Raw genomic sequence first — 26,701 nt, 5'->3', positions numbered from 1 at the left:
CTGTGAATGAATGTGTTCAAAATTCTGTGTCCTGTTGTCTGTTCCTCATTAGAAGGGTTTGCTGAGATAGGTGAAGGGGAGATGGTTTCATACTAAAAGAGGGCAGAAATTGGATATAAGGACATTTTTTACGATGGTGGTAGTGATGCAGTGGCATAGGTTGCCTAGAGAGGTGGTGGTGCCCCATCCCTGGAGACACCCATAGTCAGGTTGGCCTGGGCTCAGAGCACCCAACAGAGCTGTAGGTGTTTCTGTCCATTGGTTGCAGGGAGTTGGACAAGATGGCCTTTAAGTGTCCCTTCCAGCTCTAATGATTTTATGATTCTGTTTTAGTTTTTGTAATGCTATTCACATCAGGCCTAAAAGTCTTTGGCACTTTGAGTAAAGCTCATGTTGACTGCAGCTTCAGCAAGGAGGGAAGTGCTTGTCCCTTCTCGCTGTAACATCCATCGTAATGGTTGTGGTGAACATTATCATTATAACATGGAAAAAGAATCGATGGTACTAATGAATGCAAGATTGCATGTTAATGAGCCATGTTCCTGTGTCTTGTAGGCTATATCCTTGAGACGTACTTAAATAAATAACCTTAAGAAAGAAACCTTCAAATAACTAAATGGTTTTAACTTAAGCCCATAAAATCAATGAAAGCAGAAGCTAAAGCTCTTGCTTATCTATTACTTCAGCACTAGGTCAGTGTTACAGCACACATGGGACAGAATATCCTTCAATGATTTTGTACAAGATTCCTGCAGTTTGCAGAGAAAGAAGATAAGGTAAAGACAGGCATAACTCTGAAGTGCTCTGTTTGCATTGGTTGAAGTCAGTCCCATCACACTGTACAGTTCCTGTCCGTCTTGGATCACTGTTATGTGAACCTCTGTTTATGTGGCCATCTAATTGCTACAGGGGGCAACATGTAAGCCAGCAAGCAGCTTTGGCTGCTTTCTTGTCTCAGTATCAGAAGTAAAAGCATGAACCAAACTGACCTATAAAGTGTAAATAGGATGTGTTGTTTTCAAATGATTGCATGTTTATGTTGATAAAAGCCAAAAACAGTGATTTTTTTCTATTATGTCTGACAAAAAAGAATAAAAATAATTGTTTAACAGGGAAAGACTTCAGTTATAAATGCATTTGTGTTTTTTCGTTTGATCCTATCTGTGTTCTTTCCACTTCATGCATCTTCAGTGTAGAATCTGTGTTTACCAAGGATTAACAACACACACTGTGCTCTGGTCTGTAATATCCATGTAATATCTGGGATTATGTAGCTTTTAAACTCAATTTCTCCTTATCCTCACATTTTCCTTTATTTTCACTTCTCTCCTACATTTAAAAATACAGAATTATAGAAGGGAATTTTACTTTGTTGTTTTTGTGGTCATTGTAAACTGTTCTGATGTGAATCCAAACTCAAGTCCTCTGTGGAAATAGCCCTGTCTCCTGTAATCATAAGTGTCATCTTAGAGGATGACAGCCTCAAAGTTTCTGGGGAACATTGTTCTCATGGGAACTTGGTGTTGTGAAGGGAGGCGCTCGCAGGTATTTTAAATCAGTCCCTTAGAGGGTTTTGAAGTATAACAGCAGGACCTTGAATTTGACCGAATACTACATGGGGAATAGTGTAGAGAAAGAGAAGGATGATGCACTTTTAGCTTTAGGTCTGATGGAATTCACTGGCTGCGTTCTGAACTAATTGAAACTTCGCATTCACATCCAAAAATGGAATGATTTAGCCAAGGTATCACAGAGGCATCAAGGTAACGCTGAACTTCAGCAGAGGACTCTGCTCATTCCTTGCATGTTTACATTCCACTGTAAAGACAATTTTGGAATGAATCTTAGCTTGAGCTTTGCTTGGTGGGTGCATATTGCCTCAGGGGGACCCATGGCATAGCAACCTTTATAGATAAATATGATGTGAGGCTTTTTTTTCCTGTCAGCTTGGATGTTTCTCTCTCTCTCTCTCTCTCTCTCTCTCTATATATATATATATATATACACATATGTGTATATATATATATATATATATTTGTGTGTGTGTGTGTGAAGAGCTTCCTTTTCAATACTGTTAAATTGTATTACTAGTGTTTTGGGTTTTCTTTGGGTTTTTGGTTTTTTACTAGGTAATTATTGTTTCTAGTTAAGTGTTGCTGTAGAATTCATACTCAGTGATTCTGGTATTTATTTATTTATTTTATGTAAAAAGTACGCTAGAGGGAAATATGTCTTTGTAGTTAAGGTTATATACTTCTTAAATATTTTATAAGCAATACATGGTAAAGAATTCATGATAAGGTTCTGGGGGGAAAAAGAACCAATTGAATACAAGTGAACATGACTGGTAATTTAATACCAGGAGGAAAGACAAAAGTAACATTTGTCATGAGCCTGAATCTTTAGTCACGGTAATCACAAATGAAACATTCCTATAATGGATAGCCAACTTATTTATCCAATACACTTTTTTTTTATCTGTACAGTAGTTTCATTGTTTCCCTTATGCCCTCTGATATCTGCCTTAGAAACATACTTGCTGCTCCAAAGAGCTGTGCTGAATTGCTGCTGGTAATGGTTGTAGTGATTCAGAAGGAGGTTTATGGAGTCTGCAGCGTGGCAGGCCAGTTGTTGCTTACCAACTTTGTTTCAGAGATGAAGCAGTGTGTGGTTGTTCCTCTTGTGTTCTTGTCCAGCTAGGCAGAAGTCTTCTGAGCAGGAGGGAGTTTCAGTGGTTGGCCTTTATGTGGATTCCTATCTCAGCAGCTACACGGAGAAGCCACCCTTGCACATGTTCCAGTTCTCTGTGCTGATGCTGTCAGCACTTATTTGTGTCTGTAGGATGTCAGAGGTCACCTTCATGTCTCATAGGGAAATGGTAACTGAGATGGACTGCTCTTTGTTGGGAAAGCACAGGAGAACTTGTCTTTCGGGGACCATGAAGAAATGTTGAATAACTGTGAGAGGATTATTTGTATCTGAGAGGTATAGCGTGAATCAGTGCAGAGCATGTGAATTAGTATTTTTCTTACTGCAAGATACTGGAGTGTTAAGCTGTACCTCAAAGGATCAACAGGAATGCTGTAGTTAGCCCCATACATGAATTCAGAGTTCTGTTGTGCGGATGGGAGTTTGGTTAGAGAGAACATGCAGGCAAGATCCTCCTGTAACACCACAGTGAAGAGAAATCCTTTAATTTTTGATTGACTAGAGAAATGAAAATTGAGTGTGTTTAGAGCCAATTTTGCAATATATTGTGCGAACCAATGAAATCATACAGTAGATTAAATCAGTAGGACCTATAGGTAATTGTGATGGATTCAAAAGAATAAACATAGTTGTTATTTCTTTCCTTCCATATATATATATATATATACATACATACATACATATACATATACATATACATATATATATATATATATATACTCTCTAATGGTATATGAAATTGCACCAAAAGATGCAAAGCATAGACAAAACCTTCCAGAAATCCTTAGAAAGGACTTCTAATACCAGTTTTAAGTGATAAGAGTGCAGAAAAGTTATGGGGATGGGAAGGAGAAAAAAGAACTATACAACACTGGGATCACCAGAGGGATCTTTGTTTGAAGATGATTTACTAATTGTAATGATGAATTAAAACTTAATTGTCACTTGTCAGGATAGTGTTCTGAATTGCATTGATGAAGACCTGGATTTAATTCCCATTATCTTGATTCTTTGTCTTATCCTGCTGTATTTACCCTTGCAGGGAACACAGCAAACAATGCTCGCATGCACTTATAGTAGCTGTGTAACACTCTATCTTTTGGGGAGCAATGAATGAAGATTAGCACAAAGATTTCCCAAAAGAGATGAATGACAGTGAAGACTCCTAGATGAGAAGGAAGAACCAGAAAAAGAGAAAATGAAAAAAAATAATAATAATTTGGTGGGGTTTGGATTGAAGTGGTACCAGGATCTGAAAACACAGCTGAAAGAACAAGTATTAATAAAAATAATTAACCAGAGATAGAAGGCTGTTTTCTGCTGCATTCAGAACACACTGCATTCAGAACAATGTCTAGATTAAGAAGAAGCAAGGAGAGCTACAGTAGAAGTACTGGGAGGCAGCTGCAGGAAGCCTTACTTTTAGCAGAGTTTTCTATAAGCTGGAAAAAGGATTTTTACTTGGAATGTAAATAGAGTGTAAAAAGGCTTTAAAAAGAGATGAGCAGAAAGTTGGAAAGATACACATGGAAATAAAGGAGGATGTGTAAGAAGAATTCAGTGTGATTTACATGGCAGAATCATGAAGAAAGACATTTTTGCACACTTCAGATGAGTTTTACCATTATCAGGTGTGATTGGCAGTTGCAGTATTTGAAGTATTTGAACGCACCATTAGATTCTGGCAGACTATTACTGTGCCTTGATGGGATGGGAAAGGAGGAGATAGCTTCTTGCAAATAGCCAGTTTTCAGGAAGGCTGGAGGGTTTGCTTTAGTCTTCTTCTCTGCAGTGGTTCACAGCTATTTAAAAACTCTTCAGTCAGTAAGCAGGAGAAAAATACAAGCTTTCTTTCAGACCTTCCTAAAGAATGCAAATACCAATGTGAGGAGCCTGCTGGGACCCCAGCGTGGGAGGCTGAGGGCAGGACAGAATGAGAGGGAAGTGTTTTCCCCTGCAGCATCATGTGTTTGTTACACATGAGTATGGAGAGCCCACATTCAGATACAGGTGCAGACCTGGCTTTGCTCAACTAGTTGTCTTTTTTTATTTTTTTTTATGGAGGTTTATTTCCTAACTGTAGATGACATATTAAGCTGAAGTTGTGGTTTTTAGCAGAACAAACCCACTGCCGTATCATCAAAATGAAAGATAGAAATGACCTATGAGACCACGTGTACGAGACACGTGCACAATATTGTCCCCAGTGGAAGGCACGTCAGATCACAAAAGTAATCAGTGCTTTGTCTTAGCCAAAGAATCTGCAGTTTCAAGTAGGATATTGCTGTACTATGTCATGGCTAAATGACGGGAAATATATATGAAGAAAAGTGTCATAAAAGTGACGAAAGTGGAAAGGTACAAAATGTGCTTAATTTATCTTAGTACGTAAGTCAGCAGTAGGTTTGCACTCTCATTACACATGCCTTAAGGCCTACAGAATGGGTCCCAACAGGGATGTTAAGGGTAGAGATCTTTCATGCTTGCCCCATGTATAGCAGCAGAGATTGTTTGTGGTGTGCTGTGTAATAAGGGTTTTTATTCATACAGACTGAGAATACTGTGCTGAGTAGTTGTCACTGAAAACAAGTGGGGAAAGTATTTCCGCAAACTCTGAAGGGAAATGAAGCAGTCTGTGTTGTATTTGGGTGTTTACCATTTCAGTAGTTTAATAATTTCCCATTTGGAGAAATAGAAAAAGAAAACTAGAGGGTTTTTAATATCTTCACTGTTGAAAAAGGATTCATAGAATTGAAGTCACAAAGATGAAGAAAGCAATTAACAGCTTAAAAAAAAAAAAAAAAAAAAAAAAAAGATAAAGGGCATCTACCTCCAGTGGATATGAGAAACCTAATTTTACTTTGAGAATCTTTATAATAGAGGTTAAATTAGGGGATTTCAAAAGAAACCATTTAGGTTATCATTTCTTGCTGAGGTCTGTCTTGTATTTTTGTGTTAATCATAAAGTTATTTTTCTTGAGGTCACAAAAATGCAGAAAATGTCAAATCTCAGTGCAGATGACTGAGAAAGAAGATATATTTTCTTCCTTGGTGCAGGAAGCAAGAGCTATAGAGAAACAGGAGTAAGAAACAATATACTGTGGAACAGTAATTGCATTATGATGCTGATGCAGTGTGGCAGAAAAAAACTATGATGAACTCTTCCACTTGAAACCATCAAAACATGGTCATTAATGACTAGAGTAGCCCACTTTCTTTTTTCCTCAGGATTGTATAGAAATAGCACACTGTTAACATTCTTGAAGGCTTTTTGCAAATCATGCAGTAGATAAAATGCTTCTTAGTACTTACAAGTGTATACAGGCTTAGTTAGGAAGAAAACTAAAGGAGATAAAAAGCCAGTTTTGCAACAGACTTTCTATGCGGCTTCAAGTAAACCATTCCAACATCTGTTTTCCATTCTCCTAAATGGTAATGCAAAGTCACCTCTGTCACAGGTGAACTGTGACTGTAAATTCATTCATTTATAGGAAGTACTCATATACATGAGTGTAAGAACAGTAATAAACACAAGAAATGGAAGGCAGAAAGAAACGGTTATCAAAAGACATTGCTCAGCTCCCTTCAGTGTCTCTGAAAATGTTTCCCTCTAGTAATAGTTCAGATCCCAGAAGTCCCCGAAACTGTATAAACCTATAAATTACAATTAATGTTAACTTTGCACAGTAGTTGAACCTCTGACTTTCTTTTCCCTCTGCTCAGCCTTTAAAAGCTGACAAAGCTTCTATTTCTGACCACACTGCGGGAGACTTATGCTTAAGTCACCTTAAGTTAAGCCTGAGTTCAGTCTTCAGATGTAGCGCTTCTGCAGTAGGCCCTCCTTGTTTCTCTATTAATATCATCCTATGCCTGAACATTGGCGTTAATATCAAACAGCTGTTTGGCATAGTTGCCTTTCATCTGTTACATGTGTTTAGCTTCCTGTTTTCTCAAGTCTAGAAATTAATTTTAGAATTCTTGTATCTTGTTGTACATTCACAGAACCTGAATCACATCATCACATCAGTTGCCATCTGTTGCAAGTTTTGAGTCTGCATTATACTTCCTATAACCTGACTGTCAGAAACATACACATTGCCCCAGTACTGCTTCATTAAATGCTTTGCAGGGTCAGAGGTCTGCCTGGTAGCATTGCGCTTTCTGCTTTCTTAGCAGATGCATCACAGGGTTTTTTGGAAGGAGCACAGAGTGTCCTTTCTCTTTACCTTTGACACTACACATAGATTTAATAACAAGGCTTTAACTTTGGTGTTGTCTTCAGTATATTTCTCAGAGTTTAGAACGAAAAATAATAAAACAAGGGACATGTGCAGTCCTACCTAGCCTCCTCAGTAATCCTTAACTTGAAGGAGCTAAGAGTTTCACACTAAATCATATTCTGTATAAAGAACATCATGACTTTAGTCTTCTTCTTAGAAAAAGGGTAAGAAAATCCCATTTGCACTATGCTCATCCTTCTTTAGGAATAATATGCAACAAGAAGTCAATCCCTTTTTTCTCTCAGATACCTCTAACCACTGCCTAGGGAGAGGATAACCTACATCCAGTAGCACTCTCCTTCCATCCTTCTCTTGTGACCCTCCATTAATCCCTTTCATCCTCCAAAGCTGAAAGAAACCTTACATCTAAAGTTACTCTTATCCTTTAACTCTTCCAAAAACAAAATGCTGCAACTGCTCCTGAAAAATGCCTTACAAATTTGTGTGAGTGCCTGTGATATTTCTAAAGATCTCAGACATCTTTGAGAGCTGTGTGAGCTACTTATTTTTAATGGCACAGTATTGACCTAGGGTCGATATTTCAGAAAACACAAAAACAAGTTCATCCTTCTTACAAAAGGCTACCAAAGGCTTATGGACCACGTGAATCCCCTTTCAGTTTGTAAAGTAGGGCATAACTGAACTTGCGTTTGTAATATGGGCCTTGCTCTGGCTTTCTGGCTTTATTTTCATTTTTAGAAAATAGTGCATTTGTATTCAGTTACTTGGGGGCATTCCACATAATCAGGGAATCGTGGTTTACTAAAATGGATCTAGGGTTTTAGATGCTGAAAATAACCAAACAAAAAACCCACAAATGAATGCAGAACTTCATAATATTGATGCTATGTGATGTCAGAAGGGTTTTAACAGCTAGTGCTCTTGTTTATTGTTAGATTTACTACAACAGCAAACTAGCTTAGTTTGGACTGTATCAGAAATTACAATTAAAATCTAAGGAATCAAGCTGTCACGTATTTTCTAGTAGTCATCTTAATGTGGTTTTTCATGCTTTAAGAAGTGAGCAAATCTCAAATGTTGCTGGAGTAACCTCAGTTTCCTTTTCAAATATACTAACCAACCATTGACTAATGTAACTCTTGCTGGATATTGGAATTTTTCTGTTAAACAGGGTGGTGTTTTTAATCATGATCTTAATATGGGAAGAGCTTACTAGAAAGACAGGAATTATTTTATAAAATTTAAAATATTAATTTATATTGGATAGTATGTCGTGACTTGAAGTTTGTTCTTTCAGAATGTCTGTCTCCGGTGTCTTGCATTCTGCTGCTTTAACCTCAGTCTTGCAAAATGCTAAAGCAGAAATTGCATGGTGAAGGCATAATTTTACAATTATAATTACATTTTGTTTTAGAAAAGTCTACATAAAGCTTTAGGCACATAACATTTAATTATTAATCTAACTGAAAAGAACTAGCATTGTTAGAATAGTTAAGAACAATAATCCAGCAACTGTCTTCAGAAAATCTCCCTCTACTTCTATCTTAAATTACACTTTGAGAATTCTTGGAATTGTCACCAAAGAAATATCTTTGGAAGATCCCATTCATGTGAATGGGGAGAATCCAATGAGACAGAAGTTACTCTTAAAGTTACTCAAATCCGTAAACGCTTTGCCAAATCACCGCAGTGCTGTGTGTCCCTGGTGTTCGCTATCAAAGGCACAGATGAAGCCACATCCATGTGTTCTTGCTTATTACTCTCCCCACTCCACCTTCCCTATGACATTCAATATCCATGTTTTCTCCTGACACAGAGCTGGACAAATGCATGTTTATAGGGCATGGGAAGAGAGCAGCTGGGGGCATGCCATGCAGTGCCAGAACTGCTGCTATTGCTGAGAGCCAGGCCTCTGCCCCAAGTGCCTGTCTTTAATGGAGGTATTATTTCACTAGCAGCAAGAGGCTGTCTGCTGCTGTGCTATGGGATTTCTCTTCTGCAAAACAGATAAAACTGCAACAGTCTCTGTTGCATTCACAATTTGAACTCTTTGACAGTATCTCACTTCTGGACTTCATCAAGCAAGAAAAGCATGAAATCAATAAGGAAGATGGGAGTTGTTAGCTTTGGCCTCAGTTCTCTGGGGAATTGCTTGTGTGTTTAAGCATGACTTGTATGTATCAATGCTTCTCAGACTAGTCTCTAGTAAAGAACTTAGATATTTACAGATATTCGTTGTGACTCATCTAGTAAATGATATTCATTTTCCAAATTAGCTCTATATGCCTGTCAAATACATACTTTCCAGACAGCTGTGGTCCATTAAATGTATAATTTTCTTTTTAAGAAAATTAAAATTCAAAGCCAAAATGAAACATTGGGGCAAATTTTTTAGCAAATAGAGATTAGAACATTTCTCCAGTGAGAAACTGTAGTAGGTGGCTATAAAATAAGTATTTTTGGGCCTGAGTGGTTGTAAAGAGAGCAGTAAATGGAATATCTTGCTACCAGGATGGTACAGGTTTCTTGATAACTTGTTCTCCATTCATGGGTCCCAGTAATGGATTTGTCTATAAAGGATGATGGCAAGGAAAACATTGGGACCTCTAATTCAAGTCTGGAAATCAGTATAGGCTGTACAGTTTATTATTTGACATAGCAAAGATGACAGATGCAACTAGTTGCAAGGCTTCAAGGGTTCAGTAAATGTTGGATATGACACATACTCACGTGAATCACCCATCTGTGCGTTCAGTGATGTGGACTGATATTCAACACAATAGGATTTCAGATGATCATATAAACATAGTACACAGTGTGTTGAATTTACGAGCTCAGTTCTTCCTGTCTGCATGAAATGAACTCCACACGCAAATTAGCAATGGATGGGCAAGTTCTGTAAAACTATGAAATTGATTGCATCAAGAAACAAAACCAAAAGTCTTACTGAGTTGCATGTGAGGGAAGGTTATGTCCCCTCCTGCCCCTCCTCTGCTGAATCCTAATTTCTGGAAATTGGAATGGGGTTATATGAAGATAAAGATTTGATGGTGTGGGAGTCACCCACCCTGCAGCTGTCTGTGTCACCCATTATCATTTGCAGAGATGTAGTTGCTAACATCAGTGATGTTTACAGGTGCAAGGGTCTATGTTTGGGTATTACATTTCCCTGCTGGGAAAGACTGTGACAAAAGACAAGTCATGTAACTTTTGTGAGAGTGGGTCCAGCTGAAGATGTAGCAGAGCTCTGCATGTCAGTCTTTGTAATCCTTTCCAAAAGTGCAGTGAATCCTAACCTTATGTGGTTAAATTATTAACCACATAATTATTATGTGGTTAAATTAAAAGTGGGTTTAATTGGCAAATAATGCCAATTGCAAAGTTGTTTCCACTGCTTTCTATTGAAATGATAACACTTTTTTTTACCAGCATCTGACAATATAAAGCTGAATATTCAATTCATGCATTTAAATGAAGAGTTCATTTTGCTTACTTTGTATAGAATTCTGTCTATAATTTTTTCCAGAAAATTTTAGCTTGTATAATAGTGATTAAAAAAAAAAACAAAACACAACTGCTCAATCAAAAACTCGAGATAAGACGACTTATTGAATATCATTGTTCAGTATTGTTTCCAGGAGACAATAAAAGAAAAATAAACAATGGTTTGTTTTTAGGAAGTTACTATCAGTAATAGGTTCCTTCTCTCTTGCTTTCAAACTATCACATCTGCATCTAGTCTTTTTCTGTCAGATATACACATGTTGTAAACAGCAAATCCCAGTAGAAAGAGGATTACCTGACTTTCTTACTTCAGAATAAATTTCTGCATCTTTCTCCTACATTTAAATCAAGAAGTTAAAGTATGCTTAGCATATCTGTAAATCTGAAGGCACGATATAAAAGCTCTCAGAGCCTACTAAAGTTAATTGAATTAACACCTTTTTTTTTCTACTTTAAATCCACTGCATTTACAGCTTACTTAATAATCCTGTAGCTAAATAGCCAAAATGAATGTCTAATGTTACCAAAACTTTATTGAATCTACAATGATAGCAAGTCAAATTCTTAAAGGAAAATTGTAAACTTAAAATGTTGCCCTCAACTGTGGTAGATCCAAATTGTTTATGGTGAAGTGAAAACAAGGGCTTGTAATTTTATTTTATACAGTTGGATTCTCAAGCAAAAGCAGGCTTTGACCTGCAGGAGAAAAGTATCAGCTGATTGTTAAAAAACATCATTCAGTTTCCTTTTTTGTTAAATAGTCTGCAGTATTGTTCTGTTTGCAGCTTTTGCTGTGCTTGCTGTAGGAATTTTGCTTGGCAGGATGTAGCTTGTGTTATTGTGACACCTTTCCATGAGCTTCTGTTGATTTTGGGGCAGAGTCATGAGGAGTGTTTGCTCAACACTTTCCAGAAGTATCCCCATGGATTTGATGTTCTAATCATATCAGGGACTGTTTTTTTAAAGCAAGAATTATGATAGTAATTATCACTAAAGTGTGATTATAAAACATCTTAATGCTCTGTGCAGTTGTTACAGTTCCATGTTAATTTAGCTACAAGTTGCTATCAGAAGGAGTAGCATGAAACCTTGGACTGTCATTTTAATTTAGTAATTCATGCTATTTATGTAAATTCTCTCTGTTTGTTAGGAAAATAAAAATCTTACCTCACCAGGATCAGCTTTTAAAATAGAGAAATATTAATATCAGCATAAACGGTCTGATAACTGCCCTTTGTAATGATCCAAAGTAAGCAGGCTTCTGAGATGGCCATTAATTAATAAGGAAAATAGGGAGAGGGTTTTGTATTGTTTGTTTGTTTTAGTGGTGAAAAATGTTATTCTTTTGTCATCCTGCCTTGTGATGCTTTCCTCCAAAGTGCTGTCATTGTCAATAGCTAAGGGGTTAGAAATGTTACATAGTCCCAAACCCATCCATTCTCACCTAAGTGGATCTTGTGAAATGGAAGCAAATGGAAACTCTGACATTCTACTCTTTTAAGTTTTAGCTGAACTTGACATTTTGTAAAGCTGTTTCATTTTCATGATCATTTCCTGTTCACCAGCTTCATTCGATTATTAAGTAGTAAGCATGAGAGGCAAGTTTCTACTAGAAGGGTTTTGAGCCTTCTGTAGGAATCAATGGTGTCTGTGTAAATATGTGGTCCCTGGTATCATTGCTTGTCTGTAAGTTCTGCTACATTAGAAGTGATGCACTGATTTCCCTTCATGCTTCATTCGGTATAAGGTTTTTTTTATCTATCCATTTGGGAATTCTTAATATAACATGCAGAGCAAGTGAACTGTGGTTTCAAAACAAGTACTGTGCTAATATTGAAAACATGTCAAGATGGAAATGATTTCTCTTATGACAAGTGCTTGATCCTACGGACCTTCAAGAGCTGGCTGTGCCTGTTCTTGTTTTGTGGCTGTTCCATTGCTGAGATGCTTTGAGTTTTCCTACCTTAAAATTACGCCCTTCTAAAAATACGGTTTGTAAATGCAAGAAAAAAAGAAATTGAGGCAAGGCACTCTTCTTCTGACAGCCTTTTACATAAGTGCTGCCCTTTTGGTTTTCCCATCTCTGTTTCTCAGAGCTGTACACTTCTATTCCGTTAAAAAGTGTGGGCAAATAAAATTGTGTTTCTCAAAGCTGGTGACCACAGTTCCTATTTAAAGGGCTTTCGAGGATTCCTTGATAGCTTTGAGTAGTGGAGAAATATCTAACTTGGAGTATCTATTCTTTTCAAGATCCACGTTAATGGGAAGCCTGTAGTTCTGAACACTGAGTTTTTAGTATTGGTACTTACTGATTTTTTTTTTATTTTTTTTTTTAATGCATTTCTATTTATATTTCAGTAATACACAGAGCTTCAGATCTGTGGGAAGAATCTCTGTTAGAAATGTACATAGGAGAACCTGCCTGTATATATATATGTATGTGTGTGTATTTATCTCCACGTGGTACAAAACTAAAACAAATCATTGACTGTTATCTTCCTGGAAGAAACTTTGTTGTATGACTATTTTAAGACATTTAAGTGTGTCCTTACATGAAGACATACATATTCACAAGTGGTATCTTTGCCCCTGAGATCACAAGAAGCAAATGTGGATTTGACAGTGAGAACAAGGAAGCTCTGTGTCGTAGGTACCAGGGTCAGCATTAGGTAATCGGGAAATTGTGGACAATGCTGAAGACAGACCTTTACAATTAACAAAGTACAATTCAGCCTAATGTGACACAGTGTGAATGACTGAGCATAGGTGATGTTTTCCTTGGTTGTTTGTTATGGAGTCAGACTTTGTTCTCACTGCTGAAGCATGGCAAGAAACATAGAGGTTTGGAGTTGGTATCAGGGAATTGCTAGGTGGGTGAATGAAGTGTTCTCTCTTTCACTACTTTAAAGAACTTCAGCTCTGTGAGGTGGATGGAGAATCAAGTTTTACTGATAGTAAGGAACTCACAAAGAATAAAGCTTGCTTATGATCTCTGTTGTATGCAGGATGGTAAAAATACTGCATGGGTTACAGTAGCACAATGAAGCTTGGAACTGCATGTAGCTGAAAACCATAAGACATGAAGTACACTGGAGAAAGGAGTGGGAGAACTTATTTCATTCCAAACCGTTATGTGAAAATATTAGGCACAATTAACTTGGTTTCTGCAGTGCTCAATTATGTGGTTACATAGAGATACTTTTGCTCTTGATTAGGATACAGAGCTAGGTCTTGAGAGCCGGACTGCGGGCTCAGCTGTGCCATAAACAAAACTACACAGATGCTGTGACAGCAGCCTCTGCAGTTAGTAGAATTAGTTAGGGGGAAGGCTTTTCCAGTACAGGGCAGACCGTGACAGCATTTGGCTGAATATTTTTGATACCACATCTGGGAATACAAAGACAAAACATTTTAGTATTTAGGGTAAGAGGTAGCAGACGTTTTGTTATTTCTGAAGGCCAATACTACCTATCTGATAGAAAATAATACAAAGAGAACAAAAACATCAACAGATAGCTCAAACCTTACCATTTTAACTGAAATTGATGGTGTTTTCTTGGCACTCCTTCTCTTCCTATATGCTTGAAAAGCGTCCTTCACTTATCACATCCTGATCTGTAGTGCTGTACAGCAACACTGGGGACACGTTTGAAAGAATATGAAGATTGTTAGGAAAATTGATAAGAACAAATTCATGTCTTCCTAAAAATTAGGAAGCAATTTGATTAATGTAAATTATGAATTTGGCATATTATTTGCATACACAAATAAAAAGTAAGGTGTATATGAGAAGAAAAATGATATAATTTCATCAAACAGCTTTGTTATTATGTCCAAGTGATTCAAATTATTTTACCAGGTGCAAAATTTGGGATGTTCAGTACCAGTTAACTTCAACTCTGAGTTGACCTCCTGGCCAAATGCAAATAGGAGCAGTTCTGTTATTGGTAGTGGATCTATTTTTACATTATTAGGGGGTTTAGCCTGTTGACTTCAGAGAACTTACCTAGCAGCTTAAAGTTAAGCATGTGCATGAGTCTTCATTAGGATCTGAATTGTAGTCATTACCTGTAGAGAGAGAAAATTGATTCATGATCTTGGAGTTCGGGTGGTGGAGCAGCTGTGTAATGTTGCATTCAATTCATTATAGTGGTGTGTCACCCTGGAATGTGAGTATCTGTTAAACAACATGAATTATTAATACCAGTGAAATGTTAAAAGCTGCACAGACGTGATACAGGCTGGTGAGGTTGCACAAGAGTAGTGGATGCTGATGATAACTGCTGTATGACAGTTGGGGATTTCATTCTTCATGTCTGCTACCTTCCCATCTCTCTCCTCTGGATGCACTCCATCTGCAGGGGTTCTTGTTAAACACATAGGTCTTGTTTTTCTCTGTCAGTGTTGGCCAACGGAGTCCCAGCCTGTTTGATGCATCTTCTTGCTTGCAGGTAACCCCTATGGGAGGAACAGCTGCAGCTTCACCACAGGTGTCTGTTCCTCTCCTTACTCCACTGGAAAGACAAACAAATAGCTTGGCGTTCCTCTTCTTACTCAAATTTAGCCTCTTTTCTAAGGACTAGAACAGAAGTCAGTATGTTTCAGAAGCTACTGTGTTGGGAATAATTATCAGGCTGTCAGCTCTTCTCCTCTGAATTGCTTCTTCCTTGTACTAAGGGTACTGAACACAGTGCAAGCTGAGTTTTACATTGCAAACCTGTAAGGATTAGAGGGTACCTCACCTAGGACATCAGCTTTGTACTTTGCTAGGAAAAAAGTGCTGACAAACTGCACAGCTGGTGTGGAGTGGAGGGGCTGTGGGACACTGTGGCTCTCACAGTCATCTGTGCTTATCTTACCTTTATCTCTGGTACTGCTGCATGACTCCGTGTAAGGCATGTCATGTAACCAAAAGCCACCAAGAAAAGGAATGAGATTTGTAGAGTGGTAAAGGGAATGAAATTTGAAGCCTGAAATGAGACTTCACTTAGGCTGTTCCATGTGGGACATGTGAACGTAGAGTGCCTTTGCCTCAGAGAATACATTGAATTTTGAACTGCACCTAAAAAGGGAAGCAGAGAAAAGAAATGTTGTCCATCATCATGGATTTTTATATCATTTAAATTCATGCAAATCTACTGTTCAGTAATGAAGTTCCTTCAGATTTATCAGATTTAAGGGAAATCAAGATCCAGCCAGTGTGATTAATCTTGTGAATAAAAAGGTTTGGGATTAAACATTCTCTGTGTGACACTTCAGCAATATGCTTTTATGAAAGACACAGCAGGCGTTAGTCTTGAAGTGTCAGAATAACTCCTTTAGTGACAAAGCAGTTACACATTTAAATTTTTAAAGGAAGTTGGCAACCCTTTTGTGGGTTCAATTTGCAGCTGTCATTCACTTGTAGATGCAAATTTGAGTTACTTGCGGCTCTAATTACAATACTTGATTGTCATCACAAATCAGGTAGTAAGAGGTGAAACGATCGAGGTTTGTGCCGTCATTTGTTGTTAAAACATGAGTGCAAATGTTATCGTCAAAAAGCAAAGACAGGCAGAGCTTTGCCCTGCTGATAAGCTCTACAAATAACTGCACTATGCAAATAAAAGGAATTTACAGGGGAGAAATAAGGAAAGAAGGGAGCGTGTGGTGAGAGCAAGACAATAATAAGTGATAACGTAAGGTGGATTATTTTGTCTGTTGCAATAAATTATGATGGCGGGTATTTTTTTCAGTTCAGTTTTTCCATTAGACCCAGCAAGGAATTCTAGTTCTTTTCCTTCTGCTGACAGCTTTCTAATTTTCAAATGAAAGGAGATGATATTATAACATTATTCATCAGCTGACTATTGTGCTGCATCTTTCCAGTTTGTCATTACCCTTATAAGAAAAATTATTATATAGTTATGCTTTCATTTCAACATGTAAGACTTTGATTATTTTTTTTTTCTTTCAATTGTCTTCACTAGAAATGTTGAGGTCTGATGTCTGTTAATTATAACTCATCATCATTTTCATTTAAATTATAAAACATAAGATGGGTAAAACCCATCATTGTGTTTCAGCTATCATCTGATAGGTGGATAATTCAGCACTGATTTTTTTCATTTTATTTTTTTTTTCACTTCTAAGGCTTATCTTGCACACAAAAAATAGCTCAAATAACAGAGGATTGGTTATTTTGTACTTGAATCTGAGTAGTGCCTAAAAAGGCAAGGGTGGCTTCACTTCAGATTTTAATTTTGTATTAAATTGAACAAACAAAGAAGAAATAGTGAAGAAGTTGCTTATTTAAGATTACACAGATGTCTTTAATCCTTTAACATGTGTGCTAACCAGTTCCATAGAGTTACAATCCATTCAGTGAATTATTCTAATAGCTCGGTTATTTCTGCAGTGTTCCATAATCTCACATCTTTCCCTTTCTATTGAACAGACACCTTAGCTCAAAGGATGATTATTACTGTGGTGATTTCTAAATTGCTAGATCCAAAGAATCTGCTTAACCTAATATAAAAGGTCCCTTATTTGTTCTGACTTTTCTCATTACTAAAGGAGAACTCTTTGGCCCGAATAATAGCTATACACAAAAGAAGAGGTGTATTAAGTTTGGGAGATTTGTTCTGTTGTTTTACAAAATGGTGTCAACTTACAGTATCTCTTCTTGTGATGAACAGCTTTTCAAGGCCAAGAAGCTAATGACATCCCCAACGTCCATCCTCCCATGCGCATTTGGCCTAAAAGGCCACAGCTAATTTCTGCTGAATCAAGAATTTATAATCAGCTTTAATGTATTTGGGAGCTCAAGTACATTAGTCCTTCATCAGAGGGAATGATAAGAAACAGTATTAGTATGGCTGGACTTTAATTATTTCTGAGCACACATCATTACTCTTCCGTTAACTGGGCAGGAGTTATGATAGTTCTTTCATTCTGAGGAAAGGAAAACCACCTGCAAACATGCAGTGGTCAACTACAGAGATTCTTCTCCCTTTCTCTGCAAGGCAGAGAGAGAGAGAAAGAAGAAAGCAGGTTTAACCTGTGACATCTTAAAAATAGCTCAGGTAGTCCCTTTGGAAAAGGAATCTAGGTACAGTGTGTATTGTGGCATGATTATAAGGAAGATGGCTTGAATTTATACCTTTCACAGAAACTCAGAAGTGTATAAATAATAACATCAGCCTGGTTATTTTTATTAGCTAATCCAAACAATGTTTCACTATATTGTGAAAATCATAGAATGAGACTGGTCCTTTGTGTTGTTTGTTGAAGATTTGTCTAGATAAACTTAGAGGTCTTTTCCAACCTTAACAATTCTATGATATTTAATGCTCTGTGCAACTGCTGTTGAGCTTTGGAACCATAAAGACCAAATGTGGACATATTTTTTAAAAGTAATACCAGTAGTGGTTTCATCCAGAAAAGAAACAGCCCCTTTTTGTGCAATTTATTTGGAGAACTGTATGCTTTTTGCCTTTCCAGATACTACTTTATTCCTTTCTGGTGACCTTTAAAAAATTAGTATAGAAACCATGTAAGTGATTTGTGTGCGTATGTTCTTCATTGTAGTTAAATGCATAGCTCTAAGAACTTTAAGCTAATTCTACCAGTACCTGAAAACCCACCATGAAATGATTATTCTTTGCATGCCTCTTTTACTTTTGTGGTTTTATTCTTGCGGAAGTAAGTTGCTGTGGTATGAGAATAATGGGCAACAAGTCATTTGAATGTGTGTATTTGGATATGATCATGGTATCTAGATGCCATATATTGCAAGGATTACATTCAGGGCTTCTGTTAGGAAATGCTATTGCGCTCACTACAGAATGGTTGTTGCAGTTGTAAATATAAAAAAGCTCGTGTTTAATTTTTCGTTTATAATTCCAGTGGTTCTATATTTAGAATGAGTTTAAAGCTGTACTTCTGACTGACGCAATAATTGAGGTATTGAGTTTTGGTTCTCAGTAACATGGTTCAGCTCCTAAATTCACAGCTAAAATCTCATGGTGCTTCATGGGTTGTTTCTGTTTCTTAAATCCATGCACCTGGTACAAACATTTTTTGTTTATTTTAAATGCATCACTCAAATACATGGTATTTCGCCAAAAACCTACAAGTTTTCTGCTGAATAACTAATATGCTGTAAAAGAAGAGCTTTTTCAGTGCAAATGTTATAACAATGGTGCTCAGATTTAATGCATGTCTCTTGCCTACATCTACCGCAAATATCAGCACACACCGTTCATCATCTTTTGTTGGTGTTTCTGTCTATTGCTATTTTATGCATGAGATGGTTCTTGTTTTTCAACTCTGTGCTTGGCTGGCTTCTTTTTTTCTTTCTTTCTTTCTTTTGTTTTTTGTTACTTAGTCCTGTTTGTACTGATTGCTTTTTTGCATGCAGATTACAGAATGTCATGGAAATGAGAGTGCTCTGAAAAAAATATATAGTAATAAAGGAAAGATAATGTTGAGTTCCAACTGCCTTTTGTTTGTGCATAAGTGTATAAAATATGACGTGGAAATATTTTCAAAATGGCCTTTGACTTTCCTTCTGGTGCATATTTTTATTACTCAGTAAAAGTGTGGGCATTTTTCCCACTGGAAAATGTGATACATCTATTAAGACTTGTTAACGATATAGTGCTGGGCATGAGTATTGCAAACTATTTATGGAAGTAAGAAATTATTATAGAGCATATTCTGCCCAAGCTAAAAGTGCAATTCCACACTCAATGGAGCTTCTGTATACTGTGGTGAAACCCTGCCCCCATTGAAATCAATGGCAAAAATCATTGTTTTCATTTGGTCTAGGATTTCACATTTGTTTCAACTTACGGATTTTCATGGTTCTTACTGATATCTCAGCAGGTGGTCAAAGGTTTCAAGGGAAACTACAGTTCTGTTTAAATGAGAATGTAATAAATGGATCAAAAAGGAAAGAGAATGAAAATTTGCATTTCACAGGAAGTTTTGTTTTACCCAAATGCAGACGTTTATTAACTATCTGATGTTATCAAATGTAAGATAATTTGACGTTTGTCTCCATTATTCCTAATTAAGAAATCAAGTGCTTCTACATAGTTTATTGTAGTGGGTATGCTTTTAGTAAACAAGCTTTGATTCTTCATTTAACAAAAGTAAAGCACTGGGCACTCTTTGATTCTTGTGCTAGTTGTTTCTAATAGCCATACCCCCAGGGAAGGTGTAGCAGCAATATTTAAAAACTGAATGAAAATTTGGTTGTTATAAACTGAGATTTCTCTCCTTGCAAATGCTTTTCTTGAAACGTCCATTGGAATTTAATATCACTGTTTTTTTTTTCCTCAGTCTTGTATATTCTTGAATTGTCTTTTTTCCTCCATTTTCTCCGTTCTCAATCCTAGGTCCCCTTACAAAGAAACAGACAGATGATTTAGGTGATAATGACGGTGCTGAAGATGAAGGTATTTTTTTTGCCGCCAAACTGATTTGCATGACAAGGATCCCTCAAAATCTTTTTTCTCCCCCTCTTTTTTTGACTTCTTGTCTTCTTTTGAAGAGTTTTTTTTTTATTATTATTCCCATTTTTGATGTGTTTTGTCTTCTTGCTTGTTGTTATACATATATATATATTTTTAATTTTTTAAAAAGAAAATGTCGTTAAGTTCTACGTTTTGATACCAAACAGTAACAATATTTAAAGCAGAGGGTTTTTTGTTTTCTTGAAATGGACTTTTGATATGTTGCATTCCACCTTTTGACTCAATTTTGTCCATTCTATTTGAACTAACACTCTTTTAAAGTTTCTCTGTACACCTTTTTGCATGTTTTCTAACCCTATGTATTTCACCAAGTAAAAAGATGTTTCTTTTCTTTTTTTCACTGACCGATATCAGTTTGATAAACTTATCAAATATTTTGTTCGTAAAAGGAAAAAAATACAGAAAACTTAAAGAAAAAGTGTCTCTTAAGCAACTGAATCTCCCCAAATACAAAACCTCTTGCATTTATAGTGACCAGAACAAATACGAGTAGTTGTTTGACTGCCCCACCTCCCTGTACAAGAGGGACAGCCCTCGAGCAGCTGCAGTACTTGCAGTTGGTCAGGCTCTGCACAGCAACTGTGAATTCAGTGGAGCTAAACTGATGTCATCTAAAGGAATCTGATCCCATCTGTTTTCTACAAGCATACAAAGATGCCTATCTGCTTGTGTTCCTTAGAATCTCTATTACCAAGTCATATCAAAACTTTGAAATGTCAAGCAGACAATTCCGTTTATGTATTATATCTGTTATAAGCTGAGCAGATTTGATTTTTATTCAAGGCAATGAAAATGGTAACAAGGGGCTCTATCTCCTGAGCAGTCTCCTCCCTTCAATTAGATTTGTTTCAAAGTTGCAAATCTTAGGCACATACTTTGTATTTTTTTTTTATGGCCAATGAATAAAACAAATATGAGCCTGGTAGGTTCTACTTTTTGCTTTGGTTATTTTGGCCAGATTTCATGATAAAACCTAATTTGTAAACAATAAGGCTCTTAATAAGATTTTAATCATTAACTGTTTTGGTCTTACCACAAAAGATGAAGGGAAATATCAGCATTCAGCTTCTTAGCAAGTAACAGAGCAGGGACTTTACATGTAAACTCACAAACTTCCCTCATTTTACTTGATCCTCTTCTAAAGTGGAAGTTAAGTATGTAAATAAAAGGCCACCAGCTGGCCCAAGATTTGAAAGAAGATCTAATTGAAAAAACTCATTTGAAAGCTCTCATGCTGTTCATATCCACTTAGCTCTATGAGTCCAAGACATTTTTACATTAGTTCATGACAAAGCATGGCAAAAGATATTCTTGTGAATTCTCTAAGAAACGTTGCATTGGATGAGCCACTGTAAGAGTGATTCTGTCTTGTTTTAACAATATGTTTCAAGAAACAGTTTGAAACCCGGTTTATTCATCCAGTGGACCTTAATGGCTCTCCTAATTTGCTGTATAATTGCCAGGACAGATGCTAATGCCTTAACATTTGTTGAGTCAATGCCTAAGTAGATGCACTTACAGGATACTACTAAAACAGTTTGCTGCAATTCTGCAATGGCTGCTATCAGAAATCAGTTTAACACACAGTCAAATGAGAGTAGGGATCTCAGTCTTTGGAGAACCAGCATCCATGTCAGGGAAAACCCAACTCCCACATTGACAGCTGTAGGAGAGAGAGGACTGTAAGAGCACAGCAATCAAACTAGAGGGAAAGAAACACATTTACAACATTAATAAATCTCTGTGCTTTATGGGACTGGGATTAATTTTCTCTGGCATACAAGTGGTGGTTTTGTTCCCCTTTCTGTGCCAATAGAAGAATGCAAGCATTAATTAGATGTTTGCTACTTCCAGGAGTCTCAGAGAGACAGGGCAAGCTTAAATTTTTATGACCAGTAGATACTGAAGGCTGCTGGGAATGTCTGCTAGGTTAGTAGAAACACTGTGTGCTCAGGCACAGCGTTTCACTGTCTCTCAGGGGAGCAGTTGCATTGGATGACCTGTGTTTTGTGAACCTGTTCTCTGCATTGGAGCTCTTGCATGTTTCGCATATGCAGAACTGAGGAGTTCACAAACTACCTGTCATGTATTTGGATATGAGCAGCAGGAAAAATAGACAGGAAGTACAAAGCAACCTTACTTCTCTAGATATCTAATCTGCCCATTCAACCCTTTGCCTTTTGCAGTATGATAGTTTTTTATATTGATTAAAAGTACAGTTGTGATACTGGGAGCAAAATACAGCCAACGTTAAACTAAATGAATGATGTGGTTGGAATTAGGGAGACCTGGATCGCATGATGAGAAGGACTGTCTCACATAGCCACAGAATCCAAGCTATGTAAGTAGATGTCCAGAGATTTTTAAAACACCCAGGATGGTTTCTGTATTACATAGGAATTTCAGAACTCCCACTTACATTTGTTGTAAGCCTTTCTCAATGAAAAATCTCTCATAGCAACTCCTTGGCTCAAATGCCTGGAAAGTATTCTGTGTTGTGTCACTCACACATCAGAGTTTGATTAGAAGATTTCATTTTAAAACAGTGTTCAATAATCCTACTCCTATCTGCCACAAGTCACTGCCAGTATTGCTGGCCAAACCATGTCAGCACAGGCGCTGCAATCAGCAATCAAACATGGATCTCTGGTATGTGCTGCAACCAGTAGACCAGACTTAATTAGATCATTTTTCATTTTTGTTTTTAGAAGACCCGAAGGCAGCAGTGCACATTACCAGCTAATGATCTGCAAATTTGCTGTTTAAAAAATGAAGGTGTTTTCAGTTTTTACCAATGTGAAATGTGTGCACAGTCAAATTATATAAATACCCATTTTCCCCCCAGTCTGATAGCGTTCTTGTTTGTATTGCCCTTTCATGGGATTGCTTACCCGTTTTTCAATAAACATTGAATTACCTGGGCAGGCACTAAAAATAGGAGTGGCAAAAAGAGCTGCAACCAGCGAGCACCTTTGAATTTTTATACCAGTTTTTAGTATTATTTAATTTTTATACTTATTTGCTGACATGGAAGTAAGCAATATCTAGCATAGATATAGCAAAATTTAAGTCATTCAGCAGTCGAATTAACAGTACCTTCCTGATGTGTGCATCATAGTCTAGAAGTGAAGTTTGTTTTAAAAAGCAAAATAACTTGATAATGTTAATATATTTCTGCTAACATATTTCTGTTTTCATAATGCAAGACTTTTATTTCATTTAATATGGCTACAGGAGAAAAAAATTATATATCTAGGCACTCATTTCCTGTATGCTAAAATTGCTAGCATGACTTAATACAGCAACACAAGTTATTAATCAGCCTACATACTCAGTGATCACAACTGGACTTCTAAGTAGTTAGTGCTGTATTAAATATCCATGAAGGATTGCTCACAAATGAATTCTTCTCATCCACCATTCTGTCATACACACATTACTTAGAAAATCAATCTGTCAATCTTAGATCCTTATTTAGTCCCCAGTGTTATCTGAGCATCTCAATTTTTAATGTATTCACTGTCACAACATCCTTCTGAGATAGAGGAATGCTATTATTCCATTTTTAGAAATGAGGAATACAGACATTGTGAAGAATGCAGATGCCATGTCCACAGCAAAGCAAGGAACTGTCAATGCATGCCTCAGAGTGAGGGCTGCAGTGTAATTGCTAGATGCAGCTATTCTTCCCTTCTCCATTCCAATCCCTCCTGTGAAATAGGAGACAGATTGGGAACAGATGTTGCTGTTTGTTCACAGGCTGTAACTGTGATCATTCTGATCATTTAGTGTGATGCTCTGCCTTACAGGGGCCATTGAACTTCATAGAATGAAGGAAGTTCTTGGTCCAGAGCATGTTTTAAATCAAAAACAAAATTCTCTCTTCAATTTTAAATTGCTAATGATGCAAAATCCATCTGCAATTTCCTTCATATGCTTAACAGTCTGTGGCTTCACTGGCACAGGAGAAGAAAGCATTTCAGAAAACAGGATCTTTTCCAGAAAATCCTATTGCTCTATTAGTATTAAAATAGACTAGGTTGCTAAGTTTAGCTTGTCGTCTGCTTTCAGCTGTCATGGTAAGAAATGGGGAGAGAAACAATCATTCCGTCTGGCTCTGGTTGTACATTTTTGGACTTCAGAGATCAGTAAACAGCAGAACACGCTCATTTACCTCAGAAAGCAACCACACGTTCCAAGCTTTAATTATGGCCCCTAATGAGTTCCATCCAGACAGGAGTAGCACAAATTTTACTGCTTTGGATGGACTTGTTGACGGATACACATAGATAGACATCTTCCGTTCACTTTATCACCCATTCCTACTAGTTCTGTGATTCCGATTCTTGTGTACAGATTCTCATGTTATTTGCATATTAAATTTTGACAATGTTATTTTCCCTTTACGCAAAGAAGCACAATTCAGATGATGAATGCAGTGATAATTATTAACACTCAAAGAAAAGCATAGTACAAATTTTGACAGACCTTTAGTTTAAGTACCTCCTTGGGAGTCTGCTATATTTTTCAAGTGTCAAGTATTGCTTGTACAGTGAAGAGTCTCAGCTCTTGCATTTCTAGCCATCATTTAACAGCTTAAAATTGCTACTTAGCTGTCCATTGAGGTCCCACTATAATTATAACATGCTTCACATGCATACCTGTAGCAGGCTTAAAAAATTCTCTCTCTTTTTACATTACAGAGTATTTTTTTATAGACCTCTGTTGGGATCTCAGATCCCTTTCTTTCAGGCAAGTGCAGTTAGGCATTACAGGGTAGCCCAAATGCTCTTTTGGTTTCACAGATACAAAAACAAATGAAAGAGAAGGAATTATTTCTATTTAGCTCAAACTTAATGGGTAGAGGCAGTCTTTTAATATATGAAATATGGCTGAAACTTCATTGCATTCCCACCAGGAGTTCAACAGATATTTTAGCAGTCTCAGGCCACCTAGTTAATATCACAAGTTTAAAATATAACATTCATTGGATGTTTGCATACTAGTACTGATAAGGGCATTTGCTAATTTATAGCATGCATCTATGATGCTTTTGATGAATTTGGACTGCAAGATTGCATACTTTCAAAGGGCTTTTAAACAGTCAGAAATATTTCATTGATTGGTAGAATGCTCCAATGAACCTTATATGCAAAATGTTTGCGAAAGTGCACCACTTTTATCCCGTGATGATCTGTGTAAGGAATATGTAGGTTTTACAGTAACCTACCTAAAAGTAGGTAAGGTTCCTGTGTTATTTCAGGTTCCAAAAAGCATGAAAAGTTTACTTAAAAGCCTACATCACAATTTCACAGTTTTTAGTTAGAAATGAAATGTTTTAGAAACTTCCAGTTTTGTCATTTAGCAAATACTGCTCGTGCCATCTATAGTGAACTTCTTTTTGTTGTGAGTTGTCTCCCAATAAGGTTTCTTTCTTTCCCGTTTTGATGGTTTTCTGCACGTTATACTTAAGTCACGTGGCCAATTCACATGAGCTTCAAATGACTGAATGTGTAATTATGTTTTGTTATATATGACAATTGTGGCCAATATTCACAGTCAGGCTCAGTTCCCTGTTGTGTGATATAACAAACACAGAATAAAGAATAGCCCCGTTCCTAAATTGCCTGCAATGTAATTAAGAGCTGGCATAAAAAGCAGTTGCGACAAACATTAGGAAGGTACAGAGGAGAGATGATGGAAATCATAATAAGAAAGATAATGTATACAGCATATAAATAAGATAGTTCACAGCAATATCATAAGACCTACTTATATGTTTTATAAACCAGCACTTTAAAGCCAAACAAATCATTGCACTCCAAACTTACCTTCTGTGTGAATAAAACCAGAAGAGTTGAGTTTGAGAAAGGTCTTGGACAGTGCTGCTACTGTGCTGCTCTAAATTACTTGTGAGTCATGTTTGCTTAAAGCAGCACTTTATAAAATGTACTGTCCACACCTCCATTAAATTTTATCTAAATCTACATTTTCTGGATGAAATGTCGCATTTGCACCCCAGCTATTTTGGCCTGTTCAGAGCAAACTACTTCCATCACAAGTATCCGTTATTAATGTGTGAGAAAGTGTAACTCTAGTTTGCAGAGACCACTGCTAAACATGAGCACAAAGAACTGCAGTGATCTCTTCGAGTTTAAAATGAGCCTTTCTTTATCTGCCTGCAATGTTTACAAACATAGTAGTGAGAGGATAACAAAAATATGGCACAGACGGTTTACTCAGAGTAAATTGTGTCTGATTTTAGTCACAAATGCATGCTTTTCTCAGAAGACAGACACCCATTCTTTTCTAAATATCCCAATATTATTTCCCAGATAAACAGGCCAGTGCTACCAACATTTCATTACTGTTCACAGTTGGTGCTCTGTAATTCTATGTAATTTTAATTAAAGAAGAATTCTGAGACAGTCTCCCCCTGCGCTACCACCAAGCATACAATTAAGTGTGTACAGTTTCTGCTGGGAACAGTCAGACAATGATTTCAGATTAATAATTTATTATTACTTCCATAGTTGTACCAAATAATAGCAATAATAAGGAAAAAAAAAGGCGCAGGCTACAAGCATGCCAACTACCGAAAACAGTGTGGGAATTTCAAAGTACTTCTGCCTTGGTGTAGATTTTAAACATCAGGAGCTTACAATTCTATTCTGTGGACAATGAGGAGAAGTAATCTCCTTAGCACTGCAGTCTGAAAATTGCTTG

At 36.9% G+C, this 26,701-nt stretch overlaps 1 protein-coding gene across 11 annotated transcripts in view; it reads left to right on the top strand.

Annotated features, from left to right (window-relative positions):
* The window catches only part of NLGN1 (neuroligin 1), a 390,421-nt gene that overhangs the window by 182,069 nt on the left and 181,651 nt on the right, over positions 1 to 26,701 (top strand). For 8 of the 11 annotated variants that reach the window (XM_072343979.1, XM_072343975.1, XM_072343978.1 and 5 more), the window contains one exon: positions 19,838 to 19,897. The exons of the other annotated variants lie outside the window; for them this stretch is intronic. In XM_072343979.1, the coding sequence (XP_072200080.1) occupies positions 19,838 to 19,897 (60 nt within the window). The remainder of the gene's footprint in view (positions 1 to 19,837; positions 19,898 to 26,701) is intronic. 11 annotated transcript variants of the gene reach the window in all.

This window comes from Excalfactoria chinensis, chromosome 9 (genome assembly GCF_039878825.1).
Source record: "Excalfactoria chinensis isolate bCotChi1 chromosome 9, bCotChi1.hap2, whole genome shotgun sequence".
NCBI lineage: Eukaryota > Metazoa > Chordata > Aves > Galliformes > Phasianidae > Excalfactoria > Excalfactoria chinensis.
The sequence above is the reverse complement of the archived record's forward strand: the minus strand, read 5'-3'. Positions and strand labels throughout refer to the sequence as shown.